The following is a 25,610-nucleotide window of genomic DNA, read 5'->3' as shown; positions in this document are numbered from 1 at the left end:
GTGTCAGCTGAGCATTCCAATTAGGTCATTTAGGGTCACCAGGTACATGTCGTGAGTCGAACTGTTGTCGTGGGACTGTTTTACTACTGCCGTAAGTTGGTCTTTTCTATGCCTCATTTTGGCGCGACAGGCTGTGAGTGAATGGAACGCACGCGATATTCGTAAAGAAATTTGAACACGACCATTTAGTGTTGACAGCTGCCAAGTTATTCAATCGACATGGACGTCCAGAAGTTGGCGGATGTTTTAAAAGCCACATTGGACCCAAATCAAAGAGAACAGGCGGAACAACATCTCCATGAGGTGAGCCTTCATCGGACACGTTTTCCATCATGGCAGTCAGCATGTTGCGAAAATTGCTCTTATTCACCAGCGTTGCGTATCCGGTGAATTTAGCTAAGGCTGTCACGTGTTTCAAGAATGACTCAAATCATAGGTATACATAAGATCTAAAGCTCCTGAGGTTATGACACATGAAGGCTAATAAGTGATCACACTTCAAAATTGTTAACCAGCGTCTCGTGTTACAAGAAAATTCACATCATTGGTGATTCAACAATCAGTAGACCCAGAAATGACAATTCGGTGAAGAAATGAGAAAGATTCTCACATACAACGTATACAGTATCTGTAAGCTCAGTTTAACGCTAAATGGCATGGTTAAAATACATAATGTGACAGTTAAACAAATCAAATGTTACACAGTGAATCCATCATGCATGTATAGCCAAGGATCTCGGCTATACAGAAGTCATCCAGGTCAAAATATTGCTATTTAAGAAGAAAAAATCTGTTCTAAATGAACCAATACAAGCATTATCCAGGCAAAACTTCAATAAATTATGTTCAGTGAGACAATCTCTGTTCCTCTGCCAATTTTTTTCCACATTCTGTAGCCTTTACAACCAGTAAATCCAAGATAATGCGCAGCTGTGACTTTCATTCACATGCCTTGTCAACATCGTGACCTAATAAGTGGGCTGAGGTTTGACTTCAGCATCAATCAGTCAATTGACTATGGTTGATGCAAGGCAAATGCAAACAGTCATACTTGAGTAGAATCACGAGTGTCTGTTAGTAAAGGGAAAATGTCATGGTGATGTTGCCAGATACACTTTCTTCATTTCTGACGTATTAAAATCCGAATGAAATCAACAAACTCACTATCAAAAAACTTTGCCATCAAAAAAAAAAAAAACAGTCCACCAACACAAAAAAAAAATAATCCACCAACCAGTCACCACTTGTTTATAGTCCATGCATTTTGGGCAGACGATATCTTCTGTTTGCATGTTAATAGTGTCCATCACAAGTCCAATTCTCAAAGCATGTAAATCGAGGCTTCACGTTTTTGAAAATGACCCTTTAGAGAAATTGGTTTATCGTCCATGTTGTGTAATGCAAACGTCTTAAGTGGGATGTTATGAGGCAACATTATTTCAGTGACACTGGCAGCATCAACAACTTGACATCAAAGTGATTAGATTATATTAGTCATGGGTGAAACCACCTGTTAGGCATTCCACAATATAAGACTTTGAAGTCATATTACACCGCAGATCCACTTGTTGCGAATGGTAGCTCATATTGGATCTGTCACCAAGGTTACTGGATGGGTGATCGGGCTGCCATTTACTCAAGAACAAAAAAAAGAATAGTCAGGCACTTATTTTCCGTGATCTTTTAAGTTGGTGTATGACTTGCTTATGTTTTTTTATTCAAAATGTTAAGCTGTCTATTGTCATTTGCATGTTAATTTTGTCCTGTACCAAACAGTTGACCCCTGACAAAATACTATTAGGTGCAGGAAATTGTTCTGGTCCTGTAGCTTATTACTAATTTGTGATGATATTTTGGAGTTCCTGTAGAGTACGGGTTGATACATAGTGTCGTCGTATTTCTTTGCAGGTTCATAAGATTGTTGGATTTGCCCCAATTCTGTTACATGTTGTCATGTCAGAACAGTTTGAAATGCCCGTCAGACAAGCAGGTAATTCTTTTATTTAATCTATTGTTAATGTGAATGTTTAAAAATTGTGTCTCATAAATGTCCTCTAATCTTCAATACAGCTCTATTTGTGACGTGGATTTTAGATATTTTGAAAAAAGACTATGTTTTTAATCCAAGATGTATTAGAAAGCTCTATCATATTAAATTTACACAAAGTCTTAAATTTTCAGTATCTCATTCAATATTAATTTGATTGAGAAGTTGTTCGAAAGATAGAAGCATGACCTGACACATTGAGCTAAACCTACAATGAAATATATACATATTTTATTATTTGATTGAAAGGTGTGATTTACCTGAAGAACATGGTGACCCAGTTCTGGCAGGATCGTGAGGCGGAGACCCCCGGGGAGGCGGTTCCCTTCAACGTACACGAGCATGACAGACACACCATACGACAGAACATAGTCGAGGCCATCATACAGTCTCCAGAAGTGATTCGGTAAGCGCTTCTAGGGCTGAATGGAATTTGTCAGGATCGATCTGTGCGTAACTGGTTAAGTGGAATAACCCCTCAGCTTCAGTGAAATTTCAGTTTATTCCAAAATAAATTTAACTGTTTATGAAGTTGTGTTCATTGCAATCGAAGTATCATGGTATTTCTGCAGTATTGTCTTCAAACACAGGTTTGTCAACAAAATTTTTACATTTGCCTTGGTGGGTTATCCAAATATTTAAAACTTTAGCCGTACAGCATATCATGAACCACACATATTAAGCAATTCTTTGTTACTCTGGTTTTGAATTTGTTCATTACAGTGTACAGCTGTGTGTCTGTGTGAGTCATATAGCTAAGTATGATTACCCTGGACGCTGGCCTGACTTCGCTCAGAAGATCGCCATGTACATCACCTCAGACAATCAGGCCACCCTCATGGGGGCCTTGATGTGCCTTTATCAGCTTGTGAAAAATTACGAGTAAGTTATGTTATACATATGCTCATCTGTGCAAAGGTGTGTGGTACCATTACAATGTCCTCATGTTTGTCATATTGTTTTCCTTAAGTTTCATCCTTGAAATTCTTGATTTCATGTTAAAGCGTTTGTCATATTCCTTCCACATTACAATAATATTGCCATCAGATCCAGCATTGTGTCTTGAAAGAAAATAGCTGACAGAACTAGGTGCTTCCTTCTATTGTTGATCTAGACATGTATGCTTCTTCATTTTGTCATATTTTTATTGTAAAAAGAACAAAAAAAATTTTATGAAACTATTTTGTAAACCAATGCATCATCCTGTTAGCAAATCAGAAAGATGAAAATATCATTCTTCCTGTCTCTAAGTAAGTTCTTTTGTCAGAGAAATGCAGAATTTTGTTGAGACATCTTATTGATTGAATTTGTTATAAAACCCAACTGGTGTATCTCATCTATTCAGTATTTTGGCTTTCAGAAAGGTGATTTTTTTACATGTACTTTAATGCTGTAGAAATTACAAATGTTCTGTTACCACTGTGTAAAGAAGAAGATATCATTGTTCAAGGTTTGCTCCTTGAGGCCTACTTATGGGTGATTAAATAATGGTGACTTCAGGTACAAGCGTCCCAGCGAGCGTGAGCCTCTGAACCAGGCCATGCAGCATCTTCTGCCAATCATCTACCAGCGTTGTCAACAGCTCCTGCCTGATGTCTCGGAGGCCTCTAATCTGCTACAGAAACAGATCCTCAAGATCTTCTATGCTCTCACACAGGTTAGCCTTCTAAATTGTTATGTTTTAAGTCAAGGTTTTTCCCTTGAAAAATGAATAAGTAAAAGTAAACAAATAAAGGACATATATATCTTGCTGTGTTAGTTCTCATTTTGTTGAAATTAATAGAATAAATGAATGTTTCAGATGTCAAGTTGACTTTAAATATGCATGTTCATGGTTAGATTGAAAGTTGTGTTTGTGATTATACAAAAAATTTCATAGCATTTTCTTAAGTTACATTAAATATTGTGTTCAAGGATGTGAATCATATGTGAGAGGTCAGTGATAATGTTTATGGGCCTTTATAGTAGCCTTGTTTGTGGAATGCCATGTTTAAGAGTTTCCATTGTGTTTCAGAATTTCCTGCCACTGGATTTGATCACTAAGGAAATGTTTACCCACTGGATAACACTCATCAGACAGATTGTAGATCGACCTGTTCCAGATGTAAGTTTAACTTATTCTGAAATTTGGGGGAATTTTTTCCCAAAGGGACTTCTGAACAAGACCAGAGGGGATTTATACACGTTGATTTTAGGCAGTGGTATTCGGTGGTAAAATTCAGTTTAAAACTGAAAGTAGGGGCGAAAAAACTTAGTTCTGTGTTTTTCTGGTCCAAATATTCAAATTTGGGATAAAAAATGAATTGATCGATAATATGTACATAGCGATGAGCGGTCGACTTCAATCACCAACGGCTGCATACGTGACAAGCCGAAGCACTCGTGCATGTATTGGCTGTAATCAAATTGAAATTAGCCTTAAAATGTATTGAAACTATGGCGATAAGGTTTAGTGGGTATAAAACAGATGGGGTCATATTTAGTTTGATCAGTCTTCAGTGTGCCAGGCAAGTGAAAGAAAAGTAGATACAGTACGTGCTGACTTCCAATGAATGTCGCTTTCGTGCACGCTATCCCATTGGCTGTGTGTCTCCAGTGGACGAATTAGTGAGCCTGTGACAAATTAGGAACTGTATACAACAACGCGATGGCCATTTGACAGGTACACAATGTTAGCGGTTTTTGACCGGCTACAGAGGACGATTAAATGTTTTACGTTGAACTGCTCAAAAGGTGACTTTGGTTGAAAGTACATGTATTCCCTCGCCGGCCAAAGGCCAATGAGAAAACAAGTAACACCCCTTAGGCTCTTCGATTACTATTCACAGTAGGTGCAAATGTCATCTTCTTACATAGCGATAACCCTCCCCCCATTGTTTTAATCTGTGGTCCAGATTACTAGGATTAGCGGCACCGCAGGAGACAAAAGCAGATTATAGCTACTGTTGATGATACCTGTTTGACATGCTTGAATTTCGGTCATATAATAACTCAGAAAAATTAACTTTTCAATGTTTCCTTTATCAGTTACGCGAACATTAATTCCCGCAAACCTATATTTAAAGTAAAATCCGCGAAAACAAATTTCAGCAAATAATAAATACTTTACAGAGTATACCTCTGATCAGAATAAGTCTTTTCTTTTGTCTTTGTAGGCCTGTATACATGTATGTTTATTTTTTGTGTAATATTTGTTAGTTCCTTTCTTTCATGTAACATTTGTAACAACCATCAGAGGAACATGCATTACCTTGGTTTCTAACCGTTTTATCATACAATGTATATCTCTGATCAAGATAATGTACTAGTAAAAGTGTATGTATGTACCAACAATAAAATCATGATCAGAAATGAGCCTCAAATAAAGTCAAATTTTCTCTATCTTGTACATGTATATATATATATATATGTGTGTGTATATATAGGTATGCTGGTATGTGACATATACTTTCGCATTCACTAAATGACCGGTGGCTAAAGCAAAATTAAACTCAATACCAGGCTATTGTCGGTATTTAAAGTATAAATAAACTCAATCTGGACCAGAAAAAAAATCGGTTTTGAGTTTTCAGTTGTAAAAAGTTGGACGTCTATGTTGATGATGTTTGTCAGACATGCTGCTTGCTTTTATAGAAGTATTATATTTATACAATGTGTTCTGCACTGTGCTGGAGATACTGTATCTTTTTAGGAAAGAATGAGTTTAAATCTCCACGCACACTTTTTAAAACTGATTGAAGAGTATACTTCTATGTTTCAGTCTTGCAATGAAATTGATGAAGATGAGAGGCCAGAATTAGCCTGGTGGAAGGTGAAGAAATGGGCCACACATATACTGGCCAGACTCTTTGAAAGGTAAAGATGTAATTCTTTCATTTATACTTCTGGACATGACTGCCTTACTTCTGAATGTAATGCACCGACCCTTTCTAATTTGAAGAGCTCACATAGAACAGTGTTGAAACCAACCATTCATCGCAGACTTTTGACTTCGTGTTTTACTGACCAGACAACACTAAAAAAACTTCGCCACGATATGGCTGAAATATTGCTGATGTGGCGTTACGCCATAATCAACCATTCACTAAATGTCACCTTATCATTTTCTCAAATCATAATGTTTTTTTTATGATTTTTCTAGTTTTCAAAGCTTTCCAGCCATTATAAATATGTCTTCTAAAATATATACCGGCACGGATAGCACAGTTTGTAGAGCGTCCTCTTGGGGAGCGGTAGATTCAGGGTCAATCCTGGGTCGAGTCACACCTAAGACTTTAAAAGAGGAAGTTGTAACTTCCTCGTTTGGGGTTCAGCATGAAGGGGATAGTGCAACAACTGTTTGACCCTTATCAGTATAATGGCTCGGGCTTATTTACTTTCCGTGAGTCCTCTCAGTGAAGCAGCACTAGATAAAAGAGCGGTGGAAATCCGTCCTGTGACAAGAAGGCACATTACATACACCCTAAGGATTCCTTCGTCATCATATGACTGAAAAAAGTTGAGTACGATGTTAAACCCCAAGCACTTACTCACTCTAAAATATAAATTGCTGGGATAGTCCACATTTGCCACAAATTAGATCATTATTATGTTTTATTTTCATTCTCTGATGACATAGAGGAAAGATTTGTTCTGCCCGTAAAACAACAATTTATATTTTCGTCGCCTTAGTAATAGATATATTTGTGTGTGTATTTAACCTTGTCCTGTCTGCAGATATGGCAGCCCTGGCAATGTAACCAAAGAGTACACCCAGTTTGCTGAGTGGTATCTGAAGAGTTTCTCACGTAAGTGCATTTGTAACCTTGCTTCTAGAAATCAGTTTTAGGGCAGGATTTCCGGTGGCCCTATTTACTCTTTTTCTCCTATATTTTTGCTTTTCCGTATTTTGTCCCCATTACTCTCACAAATAAAATGAGGATAAATGTGTTACATTAAACATTCTCTTGTCTTCTGTTGATAGATGATGTGATTCAAGTGTTACTGAAAGTATTAGATTTGTATCGTCAGAAGATATATGTGGCACCTAGGGTTCTTCAACAGGCTCTAAACTATCTCCATCAAGGGTGAGCAACTCTTCTCCATCTTTCTGTGTGTGCCTGGGCCATTAGTAGCTGGGCTAAAATATTTAGCTTTGTGCCTTAAGATTAAATGTAATAATGTGCACTGTTTTAATGTAATGTAATTTTAATGTAATAATGTGCACTGTTTTAATGTAATGTAATTTTAATGTAATAATGCACACTGTTTTAATGTAATGTAATTTTAATGTAATAATGCACACTGTTTTAATGTAATGTAATAATGCACACTGTTTTAATGTAATGTAACTTTAATGTAATGATGTGTGCTTTTTTATAGGCTTGAGTAATCATAGTTATAAGTCCTATCTATGATTGGTTAAGTATTTGGTTGATTGATTGACTATCCTGTAACAGTGTGATGTTCTATTCTTTCAGAGTCAGTCATGCGTTTTCATGGAAGTTCATGAAGCCATATATTCAGGTAAGCAGCATATCCGTTTCAGTTTTAACTCCAGGGGAGTAAAAACATATTTAGACTACAAGCTTTTTTTTATGAGTGTGTTTAAGAGAGTTTCATTCATCCCAGTAATGGGTCCTTGGGTTTGCTTGGACTTCCTTATAACTAATAAAATTCATTTGTGGAAAACTCTTTAATTCAAGACGATATTTTCTTTTTCTTTTTTTAATAGAGAGGGTTAAACTAAAAGTGTGCTAATGAGATTTATGTTTCACACAGAATATAATCCAGGAAGTTGTGTTCCCACTGATGTGTCATACAGATGAGGATGAGGAGATGTGGAACACAGACCCTCATGAATATATCAGGGTCAAGTATGGTAGGTTGATGTCTCTTTGTGGTGTTCGTTTTAAAAACTAAAAGTTTCATAACTTTTGAAATAAGAAAGTAATTAATGGCAGATTGGTTCTTCGTATTTAAAATGAACTCTTCACACTTGCTAACTAACTTCATAAAGGCCAAACCATTTTATACTTTTGTTTTGAGGGCAGAATGAATCTTTTTTTTAGTGTTGGGGGAGGGTATAAAAACAAAAATGAAAATTCATGTAATTTGTAGAAAATGTTCTCTATCCCAGCATTTGTTCCTATTAAGGATATATTTACATGTATGTGATCAGAAAGCCTAGAAAAAGATTTCAGAAAATAAAAAGTTTGAATATAAAGTAACACTATTTTTGGATTTTTAGTGTGTGAAATTCAGTTCATGATCTCAGTTGAATTTTGGACTAGTTATTTTGAGGGTTAATACAAACACTGTTTAGTGTTGTATTTGCTGGAAATTTTTCATACTCTGCTGTATTCAGGATTTAAGTTTATTGTTCAAAAAACCTAATAGGATTATTTATTCTTCCTTGGTTTCAGATGTGTTTGAAGATTTCCTGTCGCCTGTGATCGCAGCCCAGTCATTACTGCACAGTTCCGTGTCCAAACGGAAAGATATTCTGCAGAAAACGATGGGTTACTGCATGCAGGTTCTGACCACGCCCAACGTCAACCCACGACAGAAAGACGGCGCTCTGCACATGGTGGGAGCTGTGGCAGATATATTGCTCAAGGTTTGTATACAATAGATGAATATCGAGAAGTTTCACCGGCCCGGATAGCACAGTTGGTAGAGCATCCGCTTCGGGACCGGTAGATCCAGGATCAATCCTTGATGGAGTCACACCTAAGACTTTAAAAGAGGAAGTTGTAACTTCCTCGCTTGGCGTTCAGCATGAAGGGGATAGTGCAACGACTGGTTGACCCATATCAATATAATGGCTCAGGTGGGGCGGCTTACTTGCCTTCGGTAAGTCGTCTCAATGAAGCAGCACTAAATAAAAGAGCGGTGGAAATCTGTCCTGCAACCAGGAGGCACATACACGTACATGCACCCTAAGGATTCCTTCGTCGTCATATGACTGAAAAATTGTTAAGTACGACGTTAAACCCCAAACACTCACTCACTCACTCAAGAAGTTTCATTGACAGAAGAGTTCCAATAAATTAGTCACTGTGTCATTGCTTTTTGTGGGATTTTAATCTGACCGCTCATTCATATTTGCAGGGGAAGAACTGGAATTAACGGAAGCTAGCTGAATATTCCAGCATGTCCATCTGAACTTTTCACTGTAGAGAAAAAAAATTCTGCTTACACTTTGGCTTTATTTTTGGCTTTTTTTCACTGCAGCATGAGTTTTCAGTTGATTGATGCTGTCATCAGACTATGTGTCGATACATTTTCAGAAACCTCCACCAAATACTGTGCCATTGCACAAAACAAGGAAGCAGATGGGTATTGTTCTTCAGTGGATGTCCATTTAACATACGTATTCAGCATTATACATCAGACCTGAATGGATCTATTTTCTCATGTTGCAGAAAAAAATGTACAAAGATCAGGCTGAGATGATGTTAACACAACATGTGTTTCCTGAATTCCAGAGTCCATACGGCTTCTTAAGAGCAAGGGTTTGTATATTGCCCCAAATTCCGTATTTTACAAACATAGACTGTTTGACTTTAACCTGAAATGTAATGATGGCAAGTAGCAGAACAGAGTAAGTGATCAGTTTATAAAAACTTCTGTCAGATTTACCCCAAAATAGTGTGTTTTTAGATATATGAAATGAAAGATATATAAATAAAAGTCATGAAATGTTACCTTTATTCCTGCACCTGACAATGACATGCTCTCTGGCAGTTTGTCTGTCATGAGCCTGGTGATGGAGGTAGGTTTCGTCCAAGCTCTGCCCTTTTCTTCCCATAACAATGCTGGTAGCCGTATAAATGGTGGCGTAAATGACCAGTCCAATAAATAAATCAAACCTTTCTAAGATGAATACATCTCTCAAAATGAGGCAAATGAGTATGTGGGTCATTAACGGAGTTTTACGCGAAACAGCGACATTGACTGGGTGAGCCAGTTTCAGGGCTTCACAGAAAGTGTCATTTTTATCAATGTACACAGAATAATATCCTAATAATTCTGGAATGAACATCTTGCAAACGTGAATGGTTTCAAATTTACAGTACTTTTATTACCACCTAATATAAAAGAAGCTGAAGCACTCTAATTTCTCCAGCTTAACCCATATGAAAGAGAAACGTTCAGGTGATTTATGCATCTTTTCTCTTTGATTTTTGAGGGCTTCACAGAAAGTATATTTTTTTTCAGTTTACACAGAATAATACCTTCAGAATATTCTTGAATAAACACTTTGCAAACATGCTAAATAGTTGAAGAATTACAGTAAGCATTTTCAAAACTGATAACACAGATTATATCCATTGATAGGCATGTTGGGTGCTCCACTATTTCTGTGAGCTGAGGTTTAAGAATGAGCAGAACCTGCTGCAGGCCCTGATGTGCACAAAGACCTGTTTGTGCTCAGATAAAGATTTACCAGTGAGAGTGGAAGCAGCCATCGCTCTTCAGATGTTAATTACAGAGCAGGAGAAGGGTGAGGATTAGCATCTTGGGGTTTGTTGAACTTTGGCTTAAGGTAGTTTAGTCGTGCTGACTAAATGGTGTGAAGTGCCGCTCTTTCTGCTGATGGTAAGCTCTTGGCCTTGGTTGAGTGTTAAAAGTCAGTTCCCAGTTTCCTGACTGCAGCTTTAAATCAGATCAGGTCATATGTGGTGAATGTCTGCCATAAATGTGGGTGGCCGTGAATTTTCCCGCATGGTTTCCTCCCACTGTAATACTGGCTCCTGTAAGTGATATATTGTTGAGTAAGGCAATCAACACCAATCAGATAAATGAATTTAAATAAGAGATATTTGTTCAGATCCTGTTGAAGGACATGTGTTCCTCCAATTAGAATCTTGTCTGTCACTGTAAGTGGGATGTTTTTGAGTAATGCTTAAAATTGCTATCAAAGAAAAAAGGGCTGTTGTATTTGTAAGAAAGATGGCAGGAAAGAGCCTAAGATCCATCTTAATGGCAGTGAAGATCTTAGTCCTAAGGAAGTTTTTGCTGATATCTATGAAAGTAAATTTTGGCATTTCTTCCACACTTTATATTATAAATAAGCATTATGTACAAATACTGTGTCAAAATACCTGTATCTGATGAATGTTTTCTTTTTGACAGCCAAACAACATATGCTCCCACATGTGAAAGAAGTGGTTATTCGTAAGTATTTAATTTATCACAAATGCTGTTTAAAAAAACTTTGACATCTATAATAAGCAAATGCATTTATGCTTAATTGTTTAGACAAATTTGGTAAATTAATATTTTCTCTTCTTAAATGGTATGTGGTTTTTGTTTCCTCAATTTTGAACGTGTTAAATTCTCTTGTAGAGCTGCTAAATGTGATACGTGAGACAGAGAACGATGACTTAACCAGTGTGATGCAGAAGATAGTGGTGACCTATGTTGATGAGGTGGCCCCTCTTGCAGTGGAGATGACCTCACATTTGGTATGTTCCCTTCAGTTTTATCCCAACATAGCAGTAACTCTGTCAAGAGTTGGACAGTCTGTATTTCCAAGCCTTTTAGCAAGAGTAAGAGAAACTCATTCAATCTGTAAACAATCTTTCCTGATTTTAGTAACCTGTTTGAAATGACGTGGTACTTACAGGAAACATTTGGCGAAGCAATTGTGGTACATACATGGGAAGGTCTTGCAGCAACCTGCATATGGTTGTGGGTTTCCTTGAGCACCTTTCCTCTGAATATTATGCTGGCTGCTGTCATATAAGTGAAATATTCTCGAGTTTGACGTAAAATACCAATCAAATAAATAAATGAATCATTGTATTTGCTGGCAGAGTTTCAACCCTTACTCATGATAACACTTATCACACATAACACCAATCCAGCTGTACTGGTTCGCCATGATATGGCTGAAATATTGCCGAGGTGACGGTGTAAAGCCACAATGATTCATTCCTGCTATACTAGATCCTCTTGTCGGCAGGTCACATGACTGCTCTATTAATAAAACTGAACAGCCTTGTCTCATTTTCTGAACATGTGCAATGTTGATCATGTTCTGCTGTGGTTTCTCCTGGACCAAACTCTTAAAGGTGTGTTCAAATGCAGCTCAAGCCAGTTAAATTGGCTTTCCTCTGGACTTTGATCAGTTCAATCATAAAAGGGTAATATTCTTGGGTATGTCATTAAATGCATATATTAGTGAAATGAATGAATATACATTTCAGGAGTTAATTGTGACAGTTCATTATTTGCAGGCTCAGACATTTGCAGCAGTCCTGGACACAGATGTGGACGGATCAGAAGAGAAAGCCATCACAGCCCTAGGCTTGCTCAATACCATGGAAACCATCTTAAATGTGATGGACGGACAGCCAGAGGTAGGGCTCTCTGAACTACTAGAGCCAATTTCCTTTGAAATGTGTTTTAATATTTAACTTATCACTACCTTGTACCTCAAAATGTAAAAGAATGTTTTATGAAGCGTGCCTCATATTAAATAATCCTTAGTTATGTGCACATGATTAATTGTCATGGTAGCTAAGGTAAGCTGAGCACATTTCGTCTACCCAACCCCAGTTTATAAAACCTCCTAAAATCAAGCTATGCTTCGACTCTCTAGAGGGAATAAAGCCTTCCATGTACTCTTTAAAGAAGTGCAATCAAGGAATGATGGGTTATAACAGAGGCAGATGAAATCCTGGATCAAACACACTCCTTTGTGCACCTCAGTCTATTACTGGTTGTAAATGTACATTTTAGACCAAGATATTTTTTTTATTTTGACACAATGATTATTCTGTTTACAGATTATGAGGCAGTTAGAAGGCATTGTGCTGAATGTTATAGGAACAATCCTACAACAGAATATATTAGGTGAGTTGATCAAAATGATGAAACATTCTCTGTCAGTACAGAAATAACTTAAAATACAAATTTGTACATTCTGCACATGTTGGAAAGTGGTATAAACTATGTCTTCAAATCCATAAACACTGTTTTATGAAAACCGTTACCACTGTATTCAACACCAGGCCTCCAATGACTGAGTTGTCTAAGGTGTCACTCATAGAGTCTCTAAGATAGCAGGCCTTTACCAGTAACCGTAAGGTTATTTGTTCAGATCAGGCGGGTTTGGCTGCAGCTTTACATCTGAGGATTTGTCCAGTTGCTGGTATATAGCAGTGAAACACCTAATACATTCATGAAATACTGAAATGTTGTCTTGGATGTCAAATTTGGCATAACCAACCTCATTCTGCTATTTTCGTGCCATATAAATATTATACAAGTAAAGTATCACTTGTATGTATACAATACTGAAATATTTGCTGTCTAAAATTACATGTAAGTAGCTGCATGACAATCGCTGGTGTGTTTGTGTTGATAGATTTTTATGAGGAAGTTCTGACCCTGATCTACAGTCTCACAGGCACACACATCTCCAACCACCTGTGGCAGGTCTTCAAGATGCTTTATGACATGTTTCAGAAAGATGGAATTGATTATTTCACAGGTAATCTACAAGTTTTGCCACGCGCTATTAATCCTTTAAAACAGTTTAGCATACATGGGAAGGTCTGTCAGCAACCTGTGGATGGTAGTGGGTTTCTCCAGGGCTCTGCCTAGTTTCCTCCCACCGTAATGCTGGCCACAGTTGTATGGGTGAAATGTTCTTGAGTATGGCGTAAAACACGAAATAAAGAAAGAAATTAAATAAAACAGTTTTGTTCGTAAGCTAAATATTAAAGAAGGTCTGTGGATGTTCTCAGGCTTACTAATGAAGATATCAGGATGAATAGCAATTCGTCTCAGATTTAAACAAAGATGAAAAAACATAATTTGCTCATATTTAAAGTGAGCTAAATAGCACACATGGGTAGACACAATTTTGTGAACTCATTTTGTTATGAATACTGTCATGCTTTCAATGGCTGTTTTACTTCCTTTGTAGAAATGATGCCAGCTTTACATAATTACGTTACTGTGGATACACCTGCTTTCCTTTCCAACCCTGAAAACTTACAGATTATTTACAACATGTGTAAAACTGTAAGTAACACAAGTCATATGTGTCTGGTTCCATGGCAACAGATTTGCTCCCTTAGTTCAGACCAATGACCCCTAACCTCTGACTCCTCACCAGTGAGATTGCATGTACTATCCAGTCCTCCTGGTTTCAATGCTGCTTCTAGGCAGCATGTTTGTCAGGCACCTCATGAGGTACTGCTGTTTACTGCAGACAGGATTCCTACCCCCATGCAAGCGGCCACTGCCATGTACTTCTGTAGAAAAAGGAGAACAACATAAAATACTAGCAAAGAAAGTAATGGTTGAGCATCTTGCTTTCCATAAAATTAATTTTAAGCTTAAATAAATGCAAACTAAGACCGTACTTTATTATGTCCTATTTATGTTTATTGTTGCCACTTAATGAATAAAAATATTTCTTGTTTGTTCAGTTCAGTGTGTAAATGGAGAGAAAATACATTTAGTTAGGTTTATTAGCTTCCACTTGAAGTAGGTCTTAATTTTATAGCAGTTGGGATGACATGAACATCACACAGTGGTTTTAAATAATATTGCTTATCTCTACAAATCAGGTATTGACAGCAGATGTTGGAGAGGATGCAGAATGTCATGCCGCTAAATTATTAGAGGTTGTATTACTCCAATGTAAAGGCCACGTTGATCAGGTACTGTCAGTTTGTTCTGGTTTTCTCTAGAAATTCAATTTTTATATGTCTGTATTTCCATAGAAATAGCTCAGTCATACCAGATCATAATGTAAATTGCTCGTGAAGTTGTCGCCCTCTCTGTTGACTCTTGTTTCTAACGCCATCAGACGAACAAGCATTGTATTTGAGTGTCATGAAGGTTCACCATGCAATGGTGGTTAGTAAGTGCTTTATTTACTATTGTATAAATGTTGTAAGAATAATGTTGATCTCCCTTTGACACATAATGTTGCACCAAAGCTGAAATTCTTGAAAAATAAGGATGGCGAAATGGTAAGATGGGCTCTAACCACTTTGTGTTGATTTCTCAGGTTGTACCTTCCTTCGTGGAGTTAGCACTAGAGAGGTTGACAAGAGAGGTAAGGACGTCTGAACTGAGGACAATGTGTCTGCAGGTGGTAATAGCAGCTCTGTATTATAACACAGGCTTTTTACTGGAGACCCTGGCCAAGATGCACTTACCCAATACCACAGCCTCTGTCACTTCTCAGTTCCTCAAACAGTGGCTTCACGATACAGACAGCTTTCTGGGGTAAGCTACTCAGTAGTTTATACATGTGTGAGCCATGCTATAGGAGTTCGAGATTTATCTCAAACACCGATGCCTCTGTGAGTTCAAGTACAGCTCACTGCTGCTTCCTCTCCAGCCATACATGGGAAGGTCAGCCAGCAGCCTACAGATGGTGGTGGGGTTTTGCCGTGATCTGCCTGATTTCCTCCTACTATAATTCTGGCCCCCGTCATATAAGTGAAATATTCTTGAGTACGGCATAGAACACCATTCAAATAAATCAAATACCACTAATTTTCGTGTCGGCTGCAAACTGGAGCTAGTTCCATCAAAGTTTCCAGAGAATTTAAAAACTCTTTAGTTTGGCCTGTGAACGATATGGCAGCTTCTCGCTTAATTTATTGTTGTTTTGTATACCATTTATAGCCTAGAACTGCAAAAATGTAACTTGAAAGTTCATTTCCTGTTTATGCAAGTTGCGATTCCAGTTGACAGCGATTAAAATTGTGTAAGACTAACAAGGCTGACACAAAACTTCATATTGTTAGCAGGATATAACAACCTAATAGTTACCTTTTTATGAAGTATAACTCAATTGTGTTCAAGATTAAATCTCTTTTTTCAATCCATTTACCTGATTTCTATGCAGAATCTGATGTGTCCCTTCTGTGATATAAAATCTGTCAAATCTCGAACCACTCACCAGTTAAGAATATTTTGTATGATTTGTCAGATTACACGATCGTAAGATCAGCGTGCTAGGTCTGTGTTCTCTTTTGTCCACGGGAGCAAACCGTCCTCAGGAGATCAATGAGGTAGCCACTCAGATGATCCCCTCCATGTTACACCTCTTCCAGGGACTCAAGAGAGCCTATGCCAGTAAGTATGCAGTTCTTTCCCTTGGTGCACCTCTCCACCTTACCCAGGTTAGTGTAATTAGACTCTGAAAATCTTTACAAAAATACTATATACTGTGTTTTTGCTAAAATGTAGCCCAGAAAGTGCATTTTTAGGTTAAAATGACCTAGAAAATATTACCTTTTTTGCTGAAATAAACATTCTTCTGGTAGAATGTTATTGTACATTTCAAACAAACCTTAAAATACCTTTCTAAGATTAATAGAATTCAGAATCATGGAGATTTACTTAGTCATGGACGAAATTCTAGGTCAAATATAGTACCTGTATTTAATTTCTTTCACACTGCATTGCTGTCTCAAGCTCATGTTGGCTTCCTTCCTGCCATACATGGGAAGGTTGGCCAGCAACCCATGATCGTGGGTTTCTGTTTGTACGATACTCTGTTGCTCTGATGTTACAAACTGTATGGCATTGGTGTATTATACTGTATTGCCCTGCTGTCTCCAAACTGTATGGCATTACTGTATTATACTGTATTGCTCTGCTGTATCCAAACTGTATGGCATTGGTGTATTATACTGTATTGCTCTGCTGTCTCCAAACTGTATGGCATTACTGTATTATACTGTATTGCTCTGCTGTATCCAAACTGTATGGCATTACTGTATCATACTGTATTGCTCTGCCGTTTCCAACCTGTATAGCATTGCTGTATCATACTGCATTGCTCTGCTGTTTCCAAATTGCTGTATCATACTGTTTTGATCCGCTGTTCCAAACTGTATAGCATCACTGTCATACTGTATGGCATTACTGTATCATACTGTATTGCTCTGCTGTTTCCAAACTGTATGGCATTACTGTATCATACTGCATGGCTGTGCTGTATCATATTGTGAGACTGGACTACATTTGTATTGTTGTGAGGCTTCACTGTTAATGGATGTACACTGTTGTTGCACTTAATGGCTGTGCTGAATCATACTGTAAGGCTGTACTACTTGTACATGTATATTGCTGTAATGTTTCACTGTCGCAGACTATGCTGTGCTGTTTTGTTGCACTCTAATGGCTGTGCTGTGTTGTTGTACTCTGATGGCTGTGCTGTATTGTTGCGTTCTGATGGCTGTGCTGTATTGTTGCACTCTAATGGCTGTGCTGTGTTGTTGCACTCGGATGGCTGTGCTCTATTGTTGCGCTCTAATGGCTGTGCTGTGTTGTTGCACTCTGATGGCTGTGCTGCATTATTGTGCTCTGATGTCTATGCTGTATTGTTACGCTCTAATGGCTGTACTGTATTGTTGCGCTCTAATGGCAGTGCTGTTTGGTGCACTCTAATGGCTGTACTGTGTTGTTGCACTCTGATGTCTGTGCTCTATTGTTGCGCTCTGATGGCTGTGCTGTATTGTTGCGCTCTAATGGCTGTGCTGTGTTGTTGCACTCTGATGGCTGTACTGTGTTGTTGCACTCTAATGCTGCTGTATTGCTTTACTCTGATGACTATGCTGTATTGTTGCACTCTAATGGCTGTACTGCGTTGTTGCACTCTAATAGCTGTACTGTGTTGTTGCACTTTAATAGCTGTACTGTGTTGTTGCACTCTAATGCTGCTGTATTGCTTTACTCTGATGGCTGTGCTGTATTGTTGCGCTCTAATGGCTGTGCTGTGTTTTTGCACTCTGTTGGCTGTACTGTGTTGTTGAACTCTAATGGCTGCTGTATTGTTTTACTCTGATGACTGTGCTGTGTTGTTGCACTCTAATGGCTGTACTGCGTTGTTGCACTCTAATAGCTGTACTGCGTTGTTGCAGATCGAGCACAAGACGAGGCTGAGGAAGAGGAGGAGGAAGAAGAGGAAGATGAAGAGTATGAGCCAGGTAAGGCCATATAATGATCACACAATACTTGGGATCTTAAGAAACAACATGTGATGTATGATACCTTATCAAAATAACATCACACTAGGGGGATACATGAGCATGCTGTACTGAATACATTGTGTAGGGAAGATTTTTCAGCAATCTCATTTATCAGCTATTCTGTAATGGAGCCTCAGTATTATGTTGTATTGTGTTTGTGGTAAACCTGTTGGACTACTGCCCCAGCTGTATAATTAGAAGTTTGCAGCCAGAGATGTCACATTTGGTGTTCAGTATATCTACAGTACAGTACAGCTAAAAGTATGTTTTTTACCACTCGTATTGTGCTCCGAGATACTGAATAACACTCCAATGGCGTGTGACAAACCCTCTGTTTGGCTGTCTTAGAGACCTGCTGAAGCGTGCAAGATTATCGCTGGAAGGTGTAAATATAGTTCCGTCTACAGACATATCCTGGTTTGCAAGCAAATGTCCCCATGTTTCAGCTATTTGAACATATACTAGCCATGAAAAGCGGAATAAAATCAACTTGATCAAGGGATTAAATATGCGATCAAAGCCATCGATTGGAGTCGATGGGCACTAATTTTGATACACATTTATATTATGTCATATGGAATCGTGCAACAGATATTTTATAATAAACTGGCCAAATCTTAATCTCACGTAAGTTTCAGAACTAACTTTTCTTGTGAGTAAAGCAAATGCTTCTCGCTTAGGTAATCACCCCAACACAGGCAGACAGCAGTCTTGTGTGGCTGTTCATGCTCATGTCTTATCATTTGTTGCATTTGTGAAAAGTGACATTTAAATATAATCATGTATTCATATTACTGCAAGGATCATGCTAGCCTCATGTCAAAAGAATTTAAAAAAAAAAAAAAAAAAAAAAGGACATGTAGGCCTATGTTCAGGCCAGAATCAGACATCACCAGGCTGCAGACATTTCACTGTATGCTGCTTGTGTTTGACATACATGTAGGCCAAACCTCAGCAGTCTGTGTTTTCAACAAGCAACCCTTAATGGCTGGTGTATTTTTTATTAAATCTGACTGGTGTGTGTACAGAATTTTCAAAATTAGCCCACATCATTGATTGTCTATACAAACATGCTATGTTACTGACTGAATTGCCACTGAGAAAGTTGTACAGAAGAGAGATTTACTCAGACAGAGTAAATCTAGCCCCAGCAGCCAGTTTTGAGAGATTAATTTATTCCTATTGTTTACAATTTTCAAAATCATACAGTGTGTGTCAGTTAATGAAGTCTGACACTTGTGAATATAATTTACTTACTCTAATACAATATGCCTATTGTTCTGCAATTGTGGCAAAGTGTCACTGCTGCACACTAGACCTGCGTGATTTCTTCTTCCAGGTCTCTGCATAATAATTCTGAATGTTTTAATTAAGCCTTTGATGGCCTGTCTTAATCCCGCAGTAAACCTACAATAGTCCGCTTTGCTCTCTTTGCTTATTGAACACCCATGGTATTTTTTCACACAGGTATAGTAAACACCAAAACATTACTGTCTAAACTGAAAAAAACTGTTGATCATATGTTTATTCATACACATGTAAGCTACTTCCCATACATTTTCACAAGTAAAATTTGATACTAGTATCTTAGGTGATCTGGGTGTTAGTGCAAATCATGTAGGCCTATTGTTAGGCATAAATTAACAGAGTGGAATGAATTCCATGAAGGCATTTTACAGTAACGGAGAGTCAGAAAAGAAAATATTTAAGGTACACTGTGCTTGGTAAGCCCAAAATTGAAATAGAGTGTACTTGTGCAAGTGGGAAATTATTATTTCATTTTCTGTGAGAAAAACCTTTCGATATAACCCAAATGCTATGTGGGTGCTTTCCCTACATGTTTTCGTAGAAACTACAAATTCTCCACAGTCATGTAGACAAAATTCAACTTGTCCTGTATCATGTTTTTATTTTTTACCACTTCTGAAGAAGTTGTTGTTGTTGTTGTTGCACTGCACGTTAGCATTGAATTGTCTACTTATTTGGTTCTTTAAATCACTGAGTGGCAGATACTTTTTCACTGGCAAATGACTACCACAACAACGAAAACCTTCTGCGAAAGAAACAAAAGATATATGTCCATCTTTTAACTTGTTACAGGAGATAAAGAATGAGCTACATTTTAACAGTCTTGTTGATCCATTACAAATCTCGCAGACTCACTTGTAAATCACAAGTTAAAGTGAAAGACAGCATCTGACCAGTGTTTATGTTCACAGAAAGACTAAAATCAAATTATCTTAAACCAGCATTAAATGGTTTTTACATTTTTTCAACCCAGTGAAAGTTTAGTGAAACTTCGTATTGTCACAACTTCAGCACGTCTCCATTGTCAGCAGCAAGGTTACATCACGCACAGCCAAGATATTTCCTGGTTCAGTTCTTAGCCTCCGGAGGGGTTGTGCTGGTACCGTTAATTCTGACCCCTATTAAATGTTTACAGAATTATTATAGGATTGTTGTACAACTGGATTCATGCTCAAAAATAAATCTAAGCACCACTGAGGCTGATCGAGGCATTCAGCTGTCAGTGGATTTTATACTTCAGTTTTATAGTGATGGCTTCTAAGATGAGAGCAGTGCTGACCTAGTTATTGCAGATATCAAAGAAAGCACCCAGCTTAAACACGCCGTTTCCATAATTTTACTGTATTTTATGAATGAAAACAAAAAAAAAAAAAAACCATCCATTGTATGCAAGAAAGACAAAGGGCAAAATTTAAATTCTTTCTAATAAATTCATAGAAAAAAATATGTCATAAGATGTAATTAATTTTAAGCATTGTCCTTCTCATTCCCATCAACATTCGGCATCCAAATGATTTTTTCACTGACTCTGACATTCGTTATTTAGCACCTTCATGCTGACTAAACATTAACATGAACTACAAAAAATGTATTTGTATAATTTGAACAGCGTGTCTTAAGTAGGCGTAAGGTCTACTGGAGAGATGAATGCAGTTTGTGCAGAGATGGTTTGCTGTTGTCAGACATAATTTTTTATATCATTGTTGAATATGACATGGTTGGTAAATTAACTGATTTTACGCCTGTGGTGGTCTATAAATGATACAGACCTGTCCTACAAAACTGTGTAAAATGGCTACATGTAGATAAATCTTTGTAAACAATCTCAAAATGATGTCTTGTGCAGTAGTTCTGTGTTATCATATGTCACTTTATGGAGTGATTGGGTAATGCTACGTCACATCTTGTGCCGAGCAACCTGATAGCAACCTGATTGGTTGGCTGAATTTCTCAAGATGGCTGCTTCACTTCACACGAGCCATTTGTGCAGTGTTGTCATTTTGTTCTATATGTTATTCGGTGAAATCTCATTAAAATAATGAAGTCAGATACTTTTTAGAAAGCTTGTCTATCCTGCTTTCAATTGAAATATTTTTTATTCAGGTGCTGTATTATCCTTTGAAAGAAGATTGCCAATTTGCGATCAAAGACACACACATCAGATATTTTACTGCAGTTTCATATATTTCAAAAACCTTATAAATCATCCTAACAAAGAACTATATTTTCTGTTGTCAGCTTCCCACAGCCAATGCGTAGACTTACCAATGCTGTGTGTGTGATCAGTCACAGTGGACGGATCACTGACTCTACAGGTGACTGTCTGTCTGTAGGCCCTGTACAAACTCTGAACAGGGCCTCTAGGATCACGCTAATCTCCTGCCTAGTTTTGACTTTTAGCCAGAGCTGTACTGTAAATATCAAAAAATCCACAAATGCCACTTGTAAGAGCTTTACAGTTGTTTTCATGAATGATGTTTGGTATTTTACAGAGGTTTTAGAAGATGACGACGATGATATAGATGATGAATCACAGCAGTATTTAGAAAAACTAGAAAGGGCGGTACGTATTGAATTTAACCTGTGAAACATAGAAATGGTAATGAAATATAGAAATTACAAGGAAATATCAGTTATATGCAGATGACAAAAGTGATGAAGATACCATTTGAACTAAGAACACCTTTAAGTAATACTGGCAGAGTTAATGCTTAAAATAAAAGGCAACAAATAATATGAGTTATTTCAGAAGAGGAATGGAAACTGACCTAAACATTTTTTAAACGTGTGTGGTGAATCAGCTTTTAATTTGGGCTATGAGGCGATAGGATTTGTAACCCACAGTTATATGGTTAAAAGGCAAAACAGGGTTTGGGTGACAGGAACGTAAACAACTGCCACCTCAAGTTATAGAATAACTGACGTCTGATTGATTAAAACTGATAACATAATGATGCTTGTGATTGTCTCAAGGTGTGTGATTTTGCTTACTTTGAATGAACTGTGATATCTTGGTTTTGCCACGATACAAATACAAAACACTATGCCTTTTAAACATCCTATGGGATACCTTTTCTTTTTTTCCTAGTGTTCATTTAACCAAGTTAAACCTTTTGTCCTGCAATCATTATAGGAAGCTGGAGAAGATGATGACAGTGATGGGTATTCAGATGATGGAGAAGATGAAACGCCTTTAGAAACATTCACCACACCAATAGACGAGGAACACTCACCTGTGGATGAATATATCATCTTTAAGTCTGTTCTCGAGGGTGAGCCATTCTTAGATCAAGATTTAAATCCGAAGCAAGAATCTGTACCTTGGATTTTTTTTCTTCATTAGTAATAGTGATGTTTATATGTAACCAAGGATGCATGATTAATTTACAAAGAAATATTATTGCGCTTGATGTTAAAACTCGAGGTTTGTAGAATTCGCGTGATTTGGACAGAAGCTATTTTTCCTTTCATCGGCTGGGGATACCACACATAGAATGTCAAAGAAAAGTAATATTAAGTGTATGTCCATGTGTGTGAGGGAAGGGGAGAGAGGGAGAACAGGATTGTTGCTGCTCTAATACACTTCCGTTCAATATGTGGAGTGTGATTTCAGATTTCTGTAGATACGGCATTCTCCAGAGTTTCTTGTGCCTAATATAGAATTATAAATAATTGAATGCTTGAAATTCTAAACTACAACATAAAACATCAATAAAATAAACAGATAAATAGAATGAATACTTGGATGGGTATAGGCATTGAAATCCTATATAAAGTCAAGCATCATGTAATACACTGTTTCTGTTTTTTTTTGGTGTTCGTAAATATTTATTGGGATTGTCAGTTAACAAACAGTTACTCTGGGAATCAAGATATATGTGTAAGGTATAAATGAAGTGTGTGATTGATTATCAGTGTTGTGCGGTGGTAGGTTTGCAGACTCAGGATCCTAACTGGTACAACCTACTGATCAGTCAGCTGACCGCTGAACAGAAGACAGAACTGGAGGAAGTGTTTACACTGGCTGACCAAAGGAAAGCTGCTGCAGGTTAGTCCAGGAGGGATGGTCATAAATCAGAAAATTATCAATCTAATTGTTTGATGTACATGTATGTTTTAAAATATTGAAATGATCTTTGAAGTATCGTGAGGCCATCATGAAAAACATCCTTTGTTGAATGTAACTGAACCTTACCAAAAACAAGAGGGTAGGTTGGTAGCAAATTTGAAATCAACTAATACAAACTTCCAGTAGGAATCTGTTGTCTATACAAGGTAATTTGTATGGTTGGAGTTCATTGTACAACTGTCAAATAATACAGGTGCATTGGTGAATGTATACCCCCAATATTTCTTCCCTTGCTGGCAAATGAGAAAGCTAGGGATTATAAAGAAATAACAATTGAGAGGAAAATAAAAACTTCAGAGCAGGATCTAAGATATTTTTTGTGCTCATACAAAGACCACTTTGATTCTCTCAAGATTTTTGATACGAGTGCCTGTGTATAACATACTTTTAATATGAAACCAAGGTGACACCAATGTTATTTTGTGTTTTACTGGCTAGCTGACAGTAAAAAAATCTTAAAATAGAATAAAAATAAAACTGAAATCCACCTTATTATTTTGTCTGATTTTAATGTTTTTATGATTTTCCTATTTTTCAAGGCTTTTCGATCATGTAAATATGTCTTCAACAGGAGAAAATGCTGGGGTATTCTACATTTCCCATCAATCAGATAATTTCCACATCTTTATTTTTATGCCCTCCAACGATATTGAAAGAAAGACGTATATTCCGCCCATAAAACAACAATTAAATTTGGTGTAGCCTAGTGACTCTTGGCGATTTGAATCAATCATTGTTTGCTTGGATGAAGGATACATCTAGGAAATTGTTGAAGTCCTAATGAAAAGCAACATTTTTAGAATATGATTTGCAACCTTTTCTTTTCCGTCTGTCTGCAGAATCGAGGCGTATTGAGCAGGGAGGTGGTTATGTGTTCACCAACACCTCAGTGCCAACAACATTCGACTTTTCCAGTCCATAAACGACACAGGATTTCACAGGTTGCCTCCAGATTGACTCCAGTCGGAGAAGTATTGTGCATTTGCTTTGACACACCAAAATGAACTGTTAAAAAAATCCCCAAAAAACAAAAAAAAAAACACCTCACCTATGACAGGAGTGGATGCTTATTCTGCAACTGATTTCCATATGTGCATTGACGTCTCTTGTGTTATGTGATATAAGTGAACAGTATACTGATGACCCCTGGAGTCAGTTTGATACAGACTGAATCTGGCTTTCCGTAATGTTCCTGGTGTTGCATATTTATTTGTTGCTGTTAAACTCGCGTAGCACATGGACTACATGTATGTAGAACTGAACCTCGCCGTTGGAAGACCTGCCTTCACAAGCACAGCTGTATTGTGGGTAAATATCCCAGGACCTTGAGTGTCTCATCATTCTGATCACTCGACACAACCCTGGACTCCTTTTGCTGAACCGATTTATGACTGCCTGTATATATTGCTGCAATTTTTCCAAGGTTCCGTTTGTGGATGAGTATAATGATTCATGGGTGGGCTTCTTGCTTGGTGAAATTAGCGTACGATATTAATGGGTGTTTTACTACAAAAGGAGCCATTCTTAATGCACTGACTGTACAAGACTTCACTAGATGCAAAGCAGTTTTATTGCTTGACATGTACATATTTCTGTGCACAGTGTTTTTTCCTTTTAAGTTTTAAGCTCCAGAATTTGCCACCATTCCTCTTGTACTGGCGAGCAGTTTCAACCTACAATAGATTTTTTCACTTTACTGGTTCAAGTCCTTCTGTTTTCAAAGCCACTCAGAGCAATATTTTTTCAGCAGGGTACCAAAAGTTCTCCAGATTCCGAAGACATTTGACTTAAATGAAATTGAATTTGTTGTTGATGTTTCCAGCTACATGTATTTTGTGTGTAGTCCTTGGCGAAGAACAGTTGAATGTTTTCCAAATGACTGCCGGAAACCACTATATGGCCAGTGCTGAACTGTATACAATATTGTAAAATATTATACAAACTTTAATGCCTTTCTGCAGGACATGTATCAGTAAGCCTTCTGAGTTCACTTAAGCATTGCTCAGTCTGTGCTTTGTGAAAGTTTTTGTACTGTTAAAAAGTGATCCTAATGTACAGTGTTTGTCGCTTTTTTCTTTTATATTTTTTTAGTATCATTTGCTACTAATCCATGATTATGGTTTTGGAC

General features: G+C 37.5%; 1 protein-coding gene across 1 annotated transcript; it reads left to right on the top strand.

The window, feature by feature from the left end:
* Nucleotides 1-135: 135 nt before the first annotated feature.
* Nucleotides 136-25,533, top strand: LOC135469172 (importin-7-like). The gene is made up of 28 exons (XM_064747714.1): nucleotides 136-303; nucleotides 1,909-1,990; nucleotides 2,297-2,453; nucleotides 2,771-2,929; nucleotides 3,548-3,704; nucleotides 4,062-4,151; nucleotides 5,808-5,902; nucleotides 6,764-6,834; nucleotides 7,011-7,113; nucleotides 7,507-7,552; nucleotides 7,808-7,907; nucleotides 8,452-8,645; nucleotides 9,454-9,543; nucleotides 10,370-10,535; nucleotides 11,168-11,209; nucleotides 11,381-11,499; nucleotides 12,274-12,396; nucleotides 12,826-12,892; nucleotides 13,407-13,532; nucleotides 13,971-14,068; nucleotides 14,620-14,712; nucleotides 15,066-15,286; nucleotides 15,999-16,144; nucleotides 17,938-18,003; nucleotides 21,846-21,916; nucleotides 22,487-22,625; nucleotides 23,285-23,401; nucleotides 24,322-25,533. Exons 1-28 carry the CDS (start codon nucleotides 220-222, stop codon nucleotides 24,402-24,404), a joined length of 3,105 nt encoding a protein of 1,034 aa, XP_064603784.1. The 5' UTR covers nucleotides 136-219; the 3' UTR covers nucleotides 24,405-25,533.
* The last annotated feature ends 77 nt before the right edge of the window (nucleotides 25,534-25,610 follow it).

This window comes from Liolophura sinensis, chromosome 6 (assembly GCF_032854445.1).
Source record: "Liolophura sinensis isolate JHLJ2023 chromosome 6, CUHK_Ljap_v2, whole genome shotgun sequence".
NCBI classification, from domain to species: Eukaryota; Metazoa; Mollusca; class Polyplacophora; order Chitonida; family Chitonidae; genus Liolophura; species Liolophura sinensis.
This window is presented reverse-complemented; position numbering and strand designations above follow the sequence as displayed.